Genomic DNA, 13,387 nt, shown 5'->3' on the forward strand with positions numbered 1-13,387 from the left:
GTTTGTCCCAGGGGTGGGTACAATGTCTATAACCCCAGCACCCAGGAGGCTGAGGCAGGATAATTTCTTTGATGGTGAGGGCAGTCTGGGTGACAAAGTGATACTTTATCTGAAAAAAGCTAATAAAAAAAAAGACAAATCATTTTTATGAATTACTGTAAATAGGAGATATTGTACCTTTTTTAAGTCCTTTGATTGGATTTCTGTGCCCAGTTTATGCTATTCTGGGGATCAAACTCAGGGTTTTGTACATGTTAGTTGAGCATTCTGCCCACTTAGCAATAATCCCTAGCCCAAATATGCAAATTCTTAACATATATCTACTTGGTAACAGTAAGTGTCCTTAGTTAACCAAGGCATTTTTCTATTTGTTTGCAGCATTTGAATAATGGAAGTGATCTTTTAATAATAGCTTGCATTCTTTACCATATAATAACAAGCTTTCAGGCTCTGTTCAGATCAGTTCTAAAATGTATTCTCAATGAACAGAGTTTAAAATTTTTTTTACCCTGTTTCAGTGTGTCATATGTAGCTATAAGCTTTGGTATACATTTGTTTCTTTGTGAATTTGTATGTGCTTTCTTAAATTATAGGCTATGTGTATTAGTTTATTGCATTGTGAATACAATGTACTATTATTAATTTATTTATTTATTTTAGTTTTTTGGTTTTTTGAGGTAGGGTCTCACTCTAGCTCAGACTGACCTGGAATTCACTATGTAGTCTCAGAGTGGCCTCGAACTCATGGTAATCTTCCTACCTCTGCCTCCTGAGTGCTGGGATTAAAGGCATGTGCCACCACGCCCGCTACTTTAACATTTTCTTTTGCTTCTTATGTCAGTTTATGACTGTTGATTGTGTGACAAGGCTCCATTCTCTAGGGCTAACATGCCTAAAGGATTGTTTTCCTTTTCTTTCCCTAGTCAAAAGATTTGGTAAAAACCTACCCTCCCTTTGTAAACTTCTTTGAAATGAGCAAGGAAACAATTATTAAATGTGAAAAACAGAAGCCCCGATTTCATGCCTTTCTCAAGGTAATGTACATTTCTTTCAAATACCTGAGAGTTTTTTCTGAAGGGATTCATTAAAATACAAAAACATTAAGTAAAGTATAACTTTAGTAAAGTTGTATGCATGTAAGAGCATCTTCACACTGTGTGTTGATTTTAGTTGTGCCTGTGGGAGGCAGTGGTGTTTAGTTTCATAAGATTAGGTTTGTTTGATAGCAGAAACCAAGAGGCAGTTGAGTGAATAAGAATGCTACGTGCAATAATTTTGTTTGGCTTTGTGTTTTTGTGGTGCTGAGGATTGGACCTGGGATTTTGCACATGCTGGGCAAGCGCCCTTCCACCGTGATACATCCAGCCTGGATGTAAGAAGTTGTTCGTTCTTTAACTTTCAAAACGCCTAGAGATGTCCCATTGAAATTTTGTTTTGCCTTTAATGACTTTTTCCTCCACCAGTGCCTTACTTGATCCAGTGGTGTCCCTATAATTAATTTTTTTGAAATTATTTTTTTCTTGTGAATAATGCAGTCTTAGACTGCATAGAGGTATGTAGAGGAGCTCACTTTATGTACAGGATCTTAGCCAACTGAGAAGTAATGTTAGGCCCTGGGAAGTTACTTAATAACCACAATGAATTTTCAGAGAGCAAGGACTATCTCACTTTTTCTCCATCCACTCTTGTCAAGGTTATTAGTAATAATTGTGTCCTTTCAGATAAACCAAGCTAAGCCAGAATGTGGGCGGCAGAGCCTCGTGGAACTTCTCATCCGGCCAGTGCAGAGGCTCCCCAGTGTGGCCTTACTTCTAAATGGTACTTGTCTAGCCTTTTCACATTACTGCAGGGTTTTTTAAAATTTTAACTTTTATGTATTTGCAAGGAGAGGGGGAGAGAGAGAGAGGATGTGCCATGGCCTCTTGCCATTGCAAATGAACTCCAGATGCATGTGCCACTTTGTGTATCTGGCTTTACATGGGTACTGGGGAATCAAAACTAGGCTTTCAGGCTCTACAAGCAAGCACCTTAACTGCTGAGCCATCTCTCCAGCCCTTAAATATTTTTATTTATTTATTTCAGAGAGAGACAGAATGGGTGTATCAAAGCTTCTTGCCACTGCAAATGTCATTTTGTGCATCTGGCTTTATGGGTTGTTAGGCTTTGCAAGCAAGTGCTTTAACCACTTAGCCATCTCTTCAGCCCACTTTAGATGCTTTTATGTGATAGTTTTTTTTCTTAAAGGGTTTACCTCCTTTTTCTTTTCTGAGTTTCTTAAGTTTCAGCAATAAAGCTTCCCCTTTACATAGAAAATACATAAGCCAAGTGTCGTGGCGCATGCCTTTAATCCCAGCACTTGGGAGGCAGAGGTAGGAGGATCGCCATGAGTTCAAGGCCACCCTGAGACTACATAGTGAATTCCAGGTCAGCCTGGACCAGAGTAAAATCCTACCTCACAAAACTAAAAAATTTAAAAAAAGAAAACATCTTTAATCTTACATAAAAACAGTCACGAGGGCTGTGAGTGGCAGCACAAATGCCTTTAACCCAGCACTTAAGAGGCAGGTGCAAGAGAATCAGGAGCTCAGGGATACGTGAGCTGCATAGTGCTTTCAAGGCCAGACTGAGCTACATGAAACCCTATCTCAAAAAACCCAAAGGGCTGGCAAGATGGCTTAGCAGTTAAAAGTGCGTCCTGTGTAAGCATGAGGACCTAAGAGCCAAGATGTCCTGAATTTCGATCTCCAGTCCTCATGGAAACATGTGGACGTGGCCATGTGTGTCTGTAACCTCCGGCTTGTAGGGAAGCCGAGACTCAGCAATCACTGGAGCTGGGGAAAGTATGGCAAACTCGGGGATCAATAGGAGCCTGTGGCTCAAATACCTGACATTCCATTCTGGCCCCTTCTAGACAAGGGCACCTAGATATGCATACAACATACACATGCATATACATACCAGCAAAAACAAAAATGAATGCATAAAAATAAATATTATTCTAAGAAAAGGTATTGATGATTAAAAAAAAAGTTCAGTCTTGCTTAAATCCAGTGTTGTGATGTCAGTTACATTAACTAGTTTTATACCTTTCTCCTATATTTTTTTTCTATTTCAGGGTGTTTTTATGAATAGATTTTTGTACTTAAAGTATCTGCATGTTTCTTTACACTGAGCTGGCTAAGTATTGAGTATTTTAAGGTAGTATTTTTGATATATAAAATTAGCCTTTAATTATATTAAAAAATAAAATGAGAGCTAGGGGCTGGAAAGCTAGGTGAGTGGGTAAAACGCCTCTCAAGCTTGAGTGCCCAAGTTTGGATCCCCAGACTCCACATAAAAACCGGAAGCCATGATGGGCATCTGTAATCCCAGCATGTTTACAGTGAGAAGTTTACCAGCCAGCCAGCCTAGTGATTAGTGGTGAGCAGCGGAAACAAGAGCTCTTACCACAAGCTAGGTGGGAGGGGGAGACTGCCACCTGAAAGTTGTCCTTTGACCTCCACAAGCGTGCTGTGGCAGGTGCACACTTGTACTCATGTGCACAAACCAAAGAAAAGTATGAAAACAATGACTGTTTATCCCATTTGTGACCTTTTCCTCTAAAATATTTTGGTAAGCATGAATTACAGTTCCAACTAGAAAGTAGTGATTTTTTTTTTTAAATTAGGATCATCTTTGTAACTGAGAATCACTAACTTATTAATGATTTCTCTCTTTAAATTCTATGCCATTGAATTGATTATATTGTGAACAGTGAAATAAACCCTCAGGTTCCCAAAACAAAAATTTTTGTGTGTTTTTTGACATAGAGTCTCAGTCTAGCTCAGGCTGAACTGGAATTCACTATGTGATCTCAAGGTGGTTTTGAACAGTGATGCTCCTGAGTGCTGGAATTAAAGGCGTGTGCCGCCATGCCCTGCGTCTGAATTTATTTATTTTATTTTGTTTTTGTTTTTCGAGGTAGGGTCTCACTCTAGCTCAGGCTGACCTGAAATTCACTATGTAGCCTCAGGGTGGCCTCAAACTCCTGGTGATCCTCCTACCTTTGCCTCCCAAGTGCTGGGATTAAAAAGGCACATGTCCCCATGACTAGCCTACCCTTCTCTTGTAGACACTGACATTGCGCCATAGTTGGCTTCTGGAGTGTGTCCCCTAGCACATTGACACCCTGCTGGGGTTTTTTTTCCTGCTTTTATTCTCTTTAATTTTGGCTAGTTTCTATTGCAGTCTTCTATTTTACTAAAGTACTACAATATCTATTCCACTGTTCTCAACCAGTATATTTTCTCTTAAGACATTGTACCTTCCATCTGTAAAAGGCACGAGTCTTTCTTAGTGCTGGGATTAAAGGCGTGTGCCACCACATCTGGCTGAATTTATTTTAATAGTGGAAAAACCCTTTTATTCTAGACCTTAAGAAGCACACGGCTGATGACAACCCTGACAAAAGCACTTTAGAGAAAGCGATTGGATCGCTGAAAGAAGTCATGACGTAAGTGCAGTGTTCCAGCTTCTCGTTGTTACTTAGGCTTTGAATTGAATTGATAAGTAAGTCAAATAGAAAAATCAATATCAAATTCTTGTAAAATCGTATCTAACTTAATTTTCTGTTAGTATAGTTACACATTATAGTGATGTGTATGGTAAGAATACATTGATCAGAGTATTTCTGAGATTATCAACCCCCTATTTGAAGAGCAGTAATGGTTTAGACACTTGAACGTCTTGTGAAGGCATACATTCGTGCGCCACCAGCAGTGGCATGTTTTTGCCTTCACATTAGTATCTAAGCCCAAGTTTGCTTACTTTCTTGGTGATTGCTGAGTCTAGGACTTACTGTGTCCATCCCAACAAACTTTGCTATTACTAAGTTTAGGAATTTTCACCATTATTCAATTTTTCAAGATGTTTTTATTTCTTTGAGAGAAAGTGTATGTATGGACATGCCAATGGCCTCCAGCTACTGCGCAGGGAACTGCAGACATGTACACCACTTTGTGTATCTGGCTTTTCTTGGGTGCTGGGGAATAGAACCCAGCCTACTGTGGGCTTTGCAAGCAAGGGTCTCTAACCAGAGTCCATCTCTCCAGCCCTAAAATTGCTTTTTTATCTTCCCTAAATGCCCTTCTCTCTCTCTCTTTCTCTCTTTTTTGAGGTAGGATCTTACTACAGCCCAGGCTCGGGGCTCAGGGTGGCCTCGTATTTATGGTGATCCTCCTACCTTTGCCTCCAAGTGCTGGGATTAAAAAGGTACATGCCCCATGACTAGCCTACCCTTCTCTTGTAGACACTGACATTGCGCCATAGTTGGCTTCTGGAGTGTGCCCCCTAGCACATTGACACTTTGCTGGTTTTTTTTTTTTTTTTTCCTGCTTTTATTCTCTTTAATTTTGGCTAGTTTCTATTGTAGTCTTCTATTTTACTAAAGTACTACAATGTCTATTCCACTGTTCTCAACCAGTATAGTTTCTCTTAAGACATTGTACCTTCCATCTGTAAAAGGCACGAGTCTTTCTTAGTTTGAAAATTTCTTTGAATTTCTTGAACAGATTTTCCTTTTTACTTTTATGTTTTGGTTTTTCAAGGTAGAGTCTCGCTCTAGTCCAGGCTGACCTGGAATTCACTGTGTAGTTTCACTGTGGCCCCAAACTCATGACGGTCCTCTTACCTCTGCCTGCTAAATGCTGGGATTAAAGGTGTGCAGCACCATACCCGGCAAATTTTCTTTAAGAGTTGTTAACACGTATTAATTACATATAGTGGTAGGTTTCATTAAGACTTTTTCATACTTGTATATAGTGTATTTTGCTACTATTAATCCCCCCTCCCCTATTACCCTCTCTTATCCTCCCACTGGTCCCCTTCCTCATTCCAACTGGTTCCTTTTCTACTTTCAGGTCTGCACGTGTGTGCGTGTGTGCATGCCTGTATCACTTGTTGAGTTTAATCAGGGTTGCTTGCATGAGTATGGGTGAGGGGTTATTTACAGGAGCTTGGGCAAATCTCCAGTGGCTATACCACTGAAGAAAATACCTTTCCTGACCCCAGCAACCATTTATTGCCTGTGGCTTCTAAGGGAGTAGTGAGGCCTCATGAGCCCTCCACAGTATGAATTTTTTTTAATTTAATTTAATTTTTTCTCAATTTTTTAAAACATTTTCCATGATTGTAAAAAATATCCCATGGTAATACCCTTCCTACCCCTTTTTCCATTCTCCATTCATGTCTCCTCCCCATCTCAGTAAGTCTCTCTTTTATTTTGATGTCATGATCTTTCCCTCCTGTTATGATGGTCTTGTGTAGGTAGTGTCAGGCACTATGAGATCATGGATATCCAGGCCATTTTATGTCTGGAGGGAGCATGTTGTAAGGGATTCTACCCTTCTTTTGGCTCTTACATTCTTTCCGCCACCTCTTCCACATTAGACTCTGAGCCTTGGACAGTGTGATCAAGTTGTTACTTGGTACTCTAGTCACTTCTTTCCAACACCATGATACCTTCTGAGTCGTCCCAAGGTCACTGCCATCTGAAAAGTGAAGATTCTCTACCAAAGTGAGAATAGCATTAATATAAGGGTATGAATATTAAGAGAAGTGCTTACTGGGCAGTTTGATAAGCATAGTATATACACTTATCCAGACATCAGCAGATGTTACACCCCTAGGGCTCATGACTACCCCTGTCTTAAGTTTTCAGTATCAGGGATGTATACCCTCCCTTGGGGTGGGCCTCCAATCCAATTGGAGGGCAGTTGGTTTCCACCATGACATATGTGCCACTATTGCACCTGTTGGCTCATTTGGCCTGTGTGGCCAAATATAAGGCTTGCAGTGTCCACTGTTGAGTATCTTCACTGGTGGTATCTCTTTCTCCCATTGAACTGCATGTAGAATGGTTTCTTCCAGCTTTCTGTCAGCTGGTCTACATGGAGGAGGTTATCAGCTCAGTTCCAGCAGGATTTCTCAGTGGCCTTGCAGCCCAAGTATCTGTAGTCTTCAGCAATAGGGTATAACCATTGATTCCTGGTGGGAAACCAACAGTTGAGTTTCTGATGCAGGTTATATTATGAGTCATGAAGAGAGGTCTTTCCATGTTCATTTTTAAATTTTTTTTTGTTTATTTTTATTTATTTATTTGAGAGCGACAGACAGAGAAAAAGGCAGAGAGAGAGAGAGAGAGAGAGAGAGAAAGAATGGGTGTGCCAGGGCTTCCAGCCACTGCAGACGAATTTCAGATGTGTGCATCCCTTTGTGCATCTGGCTAACGTGGGTCCTGGGGAATTGAGCCTTGAACCAGGGTCCTTAGGCTTCACAGGCAAGCGCTTAACTGTTAAGCCATCTCTCCAGCCCTTTCCATGTTCTTTAAACTAACTTACTTATTGAAACTAAGACATTTATATGAAAGGATAATTTGTGACATGAAATACATTTTTTATGCACTTTACATGTTCTATAAGAAGAAACCTTAAAAACTTTTTCAGGCATATCAATGAGGACAAAAGAAAAACAGAAGCACAGAAGCAAATTTTTGATGTTGTTTATGAAGTAGATGGATGCCCAGTAAGTATTTTTGTTGTTGTTTTTTGAAGTGGGGTCTCACACTAGTCCAGGCTGACCTGGAATTCACTATGTAGTCTCAGGGTAGCCTTGAGCTCATGTGATCCTCCTGCATCCTGAGTGCTGGGATTAAAGGCATGCACCACCATGCCTGGCTTTTTTTTTTTTTTTTTTTTTTTGAGATGGGGTCTCACTCTAGCCCAGGCTGACCTGGAACTCAATCTGCATAGCCTGGCTAGCCTTGAACCCACAGTGATCCTCCTACCTCTGCCTCCAGAGTGTTGGGATTAAAGACGTGTACTGGCATGCCCAGCTCAGTAAGTATTTTTTTCTTAATTTATTTTTTAAAATATTTTTATTTATCTATTTATTTGAGAGCGACAGAGAGAGAAAGACAGATAGAGGGAGAGAGAGAGAGAATGGGCGCGCCAGGCCTTCCAGCCTCTGCCAACGAACTCCAGACGCATGCGCCCCCTTGTGCATCTGGCTAACGTGGGACCTGGGGAACCAAGCCTCGAACCGGGGTCCTTAGGCTTCACAGGCAAGCGCTTAACCGCTAAGCCATCTCTCCAGCCCATTAATTTATTTTTTTAAATGAGAGAGAGAAAGGCAGATAGAGCGAATGGGCATGCCAGGGCTTTCAGGCACTGCAAACAAACTTCAGAAGCATGTGCCACTTTGTCTATCTGGCTTACATGGGTCCTGGGGAATTGATCCTGGGTCCTTTGGCTTTGCAGGTTAGCACCTTAACTGCTAAGATATCCCCCCAGCCCCAGTAAATATTTTTGGTGATTATAACTTTTTTTCTCTTTTAATAAGATTTCTGTACTTTAATACAATCCTGACATCACTCTTAGTGACAGCTTCTTAAGAATGATTTGCTAGTAAATGACCTTTTTTTTTTTAATTAATGCTTTCATTCTTTACAGGCTAATCTCTTATCTTCTCACCGGAGCTTAGTGCAACGGGTCGAAACAATTTCTCTAGGCGAGCAGCCCTGCGACAGGGGAGAGCAAGTAACTCTTTTCCTCTTCAATGACTGCCTGGAGGTAAAATTGTATTAACATCCTATAGTAACCCAGGTGGCTTTTGTCCTTGCCTACATATTTATGTCTAAAATTTGATTGAAGCATGATGTAGGAGGTTGAGGTAGACTTGCTTATTATTATTATTATTTTAATTGAGACCAGTTGTTGATTTAATAATGATTTAGGGAGAAGGACTAGTATTTAGTGTGACCAATTTCCAGGGCTTCAAGTCAGAATGAAAATACAGTTTATTTTCTTGCAAATAAATGTATAGATCATTAATTTTAAGAACCTTTTGTTTCTATGTACATTTATTCAAGATTTATGAAATAATTACAAGGTGATTTTGAAATAGTACTTTTCCAGTAAAGGTGAAGGCAGTTGAAGAGGAAGACAACTTAATAATTTAATATTATCTATTTTTTATTGTACCTGGATTCTTTTTTTCTTGTTATACTTTGAGATATTGTCTAACAATATAACCCATACTGGTCCCAGACTTTGGGAAGTCCTGCCTTAGCCTGCTGATAGGCGTGACCCATCATGTCTGGCTTGATTCTTCTTTCAATTATCAGATTTTATTGTTTAGTATATTTGATGGGATGCAATGACTTTAGTTGTAAAATTCCCTTCTAAGTTCAAATTTTAGTTCCCATAATATCCTGTAGACAGTTTGTTGCTTATGTACTTTTAAAACTTTTTTAAAAATTCTTTTTTTTTCTGGGATGGGGGTAGAGTTTCACTCTAGTCCAGGCTGACCTGGAATTTACTATGTAGTCTCAGGGTGACCTCGAACTCATAGTGATCCTCCTATCTCTGCCTCCCAGAGTGCTGGAATTAAAGGCATGTGCCACCACGCCCTGCTAAAAAATTCTTTTAATATGTATTTTAAGCAGCAAAACAGTGTAGTGAGAGATAAAAAGATTTTACTTTTCTTTTTAGAAGAGAAAAATCTGTTCATTTTGATAAAACCGACATTATCAAGAAGACATTTGACACTTATGTTACTGAATAACTTTCTGCTGCCTTCATCAAAGTGATTGCTGCTTTTCTTTTTTCTTTAAAGTCTGTGCCCTTCCTTTTATCCTTTTCTACTTGGCTTTGCTTGAAGTGCTGTCCTTTTCCATCTCGTACATTACTGCTTAAAGTAGAAAACATATTGGGGAATCTCAAAGAGCAAGGCTTCCATGGAGCAGTTACAGGAGCAGTACAACCCTAACAAACGTCTTGTGTCAGGCAGTTTTGTACTTAGCAGGTTAATGAAAAGTGGTTTTCTCATTTGGGCAGCAATGTTCCAAACAGCACTGATGCCGCCAGTAAAATTATGATATATACTTGGTCGTATCCTGAAATGAGAATGTCACAGGTCACGCAGTGGACTTCTGCCTGTCTCCCCTTAGTAACAATTCTGTCCTGCTCTGCTTCCCAGAGCAAGGTGAGGAGTCGGTTTCAGTCGTTTTACCCGGATTTGCATCATCATGGGACTTTACTGAAATTGCTCTCTTTCTTTTGCTTCTTTAAGGCTTTTAAAAAGTTTTTTCCTGTAGAAATCTCTAGTTCTGCTGGCCTCATTAAGCTAAGTTAGATTATCTAAATTTCCTTACTTATTATCCATTCTGGGTTTTATCGCTTTGTTTCGGGTGGAACAGTGACTTTTGAAAAAACCTTGAATCCCCTCCTAAGTCTTGTAACTGGTTCACTGACTTCCCTTCTACTCCCCTTCTTGTCATCACAGTCCCCTGGAGCTTTCACGTTCCTGGCCTCTAAATGTCTCACCTTCCTAGGTTTAGAGACTATAGGAAGATCCTTATTCTCAAACCTGTTTAAGAAAGATAAAGTAGCAAATTTGGAATGAAAATAGGCTACTTTCTTAATATGGTAAAAACCTATCTGTAGGTAGTATATATCTCTTGATGCAAGTTAGGAATAGTCAATATGGATAAAATTTATACTGTCTGATAAATGATGTTTTACTCATATTAAATTAATTTTAGAGTTAAGGATACATTTTTCTTTTGTATATTTTAATGTTTTTCAACTTTGGTTCACTAACATCTATATCATCAATATTAACATGTTACCATTTTTCCTTTTTAAAAAATATTTTTATTTATACATTTGTGTGTTCTCATGTGTGTGTGTGTGGCTATGTATGTGTGCACAATGTTCTCTTGCTACTACAAATGCACACCAGGTGCCTGTGCCACTTTGAATCTGTGTTTATGTGATAACTGGGGAATTGAACCCAGGATGAGAGGCTTTGCAAGCAAGTGCCTTTAACCACCCAGCTGTATCTTCAGCTCTATTTTAACATTTAAAAAGTAAACTTGAATGGCTAGAGAGATTGCTCAGTGGTCATAGGTACTTGTTGCAAGGCTTGATGGCCTGGCTTCAATTACCAAGTACTCACATAAAGCCAGATGCACAAAGTGGTACATATATCTGGAATTTGTTTACAGTAGCAAGAGGTCCTGGTGCACTCCCATGTTTCATTTTCTCTCTGCAAATCAATAATAATCCCAAAAAGCTTTTAACTAATTTTAGCTAATTAATTAATTAACTAATTAAAAGCACAGAGGAATTGTTTTAAGATTCTCTTGCTTCTGTTGATGTAAGTTGACTCTACTGTTTGAGTATGTACATGTGATATGTGAAGTAGACATGTTTCACTATGTCAGTGTGATGTGACACACTGATAGTTCATCTGTCTTCATTAGCGTAGCACATGATGATGACCAGTTGGTCTCAATTCAAGTAACTTAAGGTAAAAGCATTTTGTGTTCATGTGTGTCAGTAGGATGTATCCCACTGCAGAGGAGGGCTCGTTTTGCTTTTCCAAACCTCAGTGTATTGTGAATCACAAGATCCTTTCTGACTTTGCTCTTCTCCAGTGTTATCCATCTCTTCCTTTTTGCAGGAATACCCAGTTAAGGTAAAGTTATAGTCTAATATATAGCACTTTGGATTTGTCATTTGCATTATGTTTGTGTGTGTTTGTTGTTAATGTTTGTTTTTTGAGACAAGGTCTCACATAGCTGTTGCTGGCCTGGAACTTACTATGGGCCTCAGACTGGAGATCCCCCTGCCTCAGCTCCCTAGTGCTGGAATCCAGGTGTGGGTTGCCAGGCCCATCTGTACCATTTGGTTAATGTACTTAATCACTTCTGTAATGCTGCCCTTTGTCAGTGCTGTGGAAATAACCTTGAGAACAGGAGCCTTTTATGTTACTTCCTCAGTAGTATCCAGTCACTGCACAGGAGAGATTTTCAATTCTGCTCTTAAACTGCAATTAGCACTGATTTGAATCCACAGTATCCCAGAACAAATGTCCTCTTCTGAACTTAAGTCCTTTTATTCAACACCCTTTAGTCCTTTGACCTGTTGTTTCTGCAATGCTTCTAGCTCTTTCATACCTTTGGGACTTTTTGCACACACCCTCTCCCTTGGCCTGTCTCCCTGACTTGCGCGAACTTTTCTAATATAAACGTGGGTATTTCTGCTACACAATGACATGTATGCTTTTGTCACTTAGTAGTTCTGCTTTTTATTGCATAGTAACTCTGGAATGGCTAATCATCAGATTAGTTGCGTATAGATTTATGTGATTAATGCTGTTAGTTTTCAATGTTTTCTTCTTTCTTTATTATGCTAGTGATTGTGACTTTTGTTTTCCGTAATCAGATAGCAAGAAAGCGGCATAAAGTAATTGGCACTTTCAGAAGTCCTCATGGCCATACCCGACCCCCTGCTTCTCTGAAGCATATTCATTTAATGCCTCTCTCACAAATTAAGAAGGTCCTGGACATAAAGGAGACAGAAGGTATGCACATCAAAGTATTTGCTAAGTAAACATAGTTTGTATTTTTGGAGGTTTGATTTGTTCCTGTATTTTTTAAATTACGCCTAAATTAAGTATGGTCAGTCTATCTGAAAGTAATTTTCTCATACCTCTGTCTCAGTTCCATCTCTAGAGACAGGCTCCATGACTTGAACTTTTAAAAAATATTTTGTTTATTTGAGATGGGGGGCGGGGCGAGAGAGAGGGCACACGTTCATATACCAGAACCTCCAGCTGCATTCACCACCTCATACATCTGGCTTCACATGGATACTGGACAATGTAACCTGAGTCCTTTGGCTTTGCTGGCAAGTGCCTTACCCACTAAGCCATCTCTCCAGCCCCAACTCAGTGTTTTCTTTGTATCAAATGAAAGTGCTACCCCAAACTACAGAATATACTTAGCCCATAAGGGTCCAAGAGCTTTTGCATGGTTATGCATTAAAATAACACCATAGCCTGTGTTATTCCTATATCAGAACTTTATTTCTTCAAAAGCCAAAAGAAATCACCAGTCCATTCCCTGCATCCCATGGCTTCATACCTTTTCTCTTGCCAGTGGTTGCGTTTTAGATATATGTAACAATGCAGGTCATGAATACATCGATGTATGGGAAGTAAAGTGCCTACAGTAACTGTTAGACTGGCCATGGGGTCAACTGTGTGTGTGTGTGAGAGCTTTCTCTTATTATAACAAAATGCCTGAGATAATCAAGGTACAAAGACAAAAAATATGGGCTCATTACTTTTGGTGCTTTTAGTCCATAACTTACTGGCCTCATTGCTTTGAGCTGGGAGCGCTGTTCATCTCATGGCTGAGACCTGAAGATGAAGAGGCTGGGGGTTCTATAATCCCCTAAAAGGGGTTTCTCCAGTGAACTAAAACCTTACACTAGGTCCTGCTTCTTCAGAGTTCCTACTGCTTTCCTTCCAATAGTTCTGAGCAGGAGACTGAGCCATGACA

General features: G+C 39.7%; 1 protein-coding gene across 3 annotated transcripts in view; it reads left to right on the forward strand.

The window, feature by feature from the left end:
* Positions 1-13,387, forward strand: part of LOC101613300 (protein ECT2) — a 57,847-nt gene that overhangs the window by 26,564 nt on the left and 17,896 nt on the right. For all 3 annotated transcript variants that reach the window (XM_045161752.1, XM_045161753.1, XM_045161754.1), the window contains 6 exons: positions 924-1,034; positions 1,722-1,818; positions 4,411-4,492; positions 7,482-7,560; positions 8,487-8,606; positions 12,267-12,405. In XM_045161752.1, the coding sequence (XP_045017687.1) occupies positions 924-1,034; positions 1,722-1,818; positions 4,411-4,492; positions 7,482-7,560; positions 8,487-8,606; positions 12,267-12,405 (628 nt within the window). The remainder of the gene's footprint in view (positions 1-923; positions 1,035-1,721; positions 1,819-4,410; positions 4,493-7,481; positions 7,561-8,486; positions 8,607-12,266; positions 12,406-13,387) is intronic.

Source organism: Jaculus jaculus, chromosome 11 (assembly GCF_020740685.1).
Source record: "Jaculus jaculus isolate mJacJac1 chromosome 11, mJacJac1.mat.Y.cur, whole genome shotgun sequence".
Lineage (NCBI taxonomy): Eukaryota > Metazoa > Chordata > Mammalia > Rodentia > Dipodidae > Jaculus > Jaculus jaculus.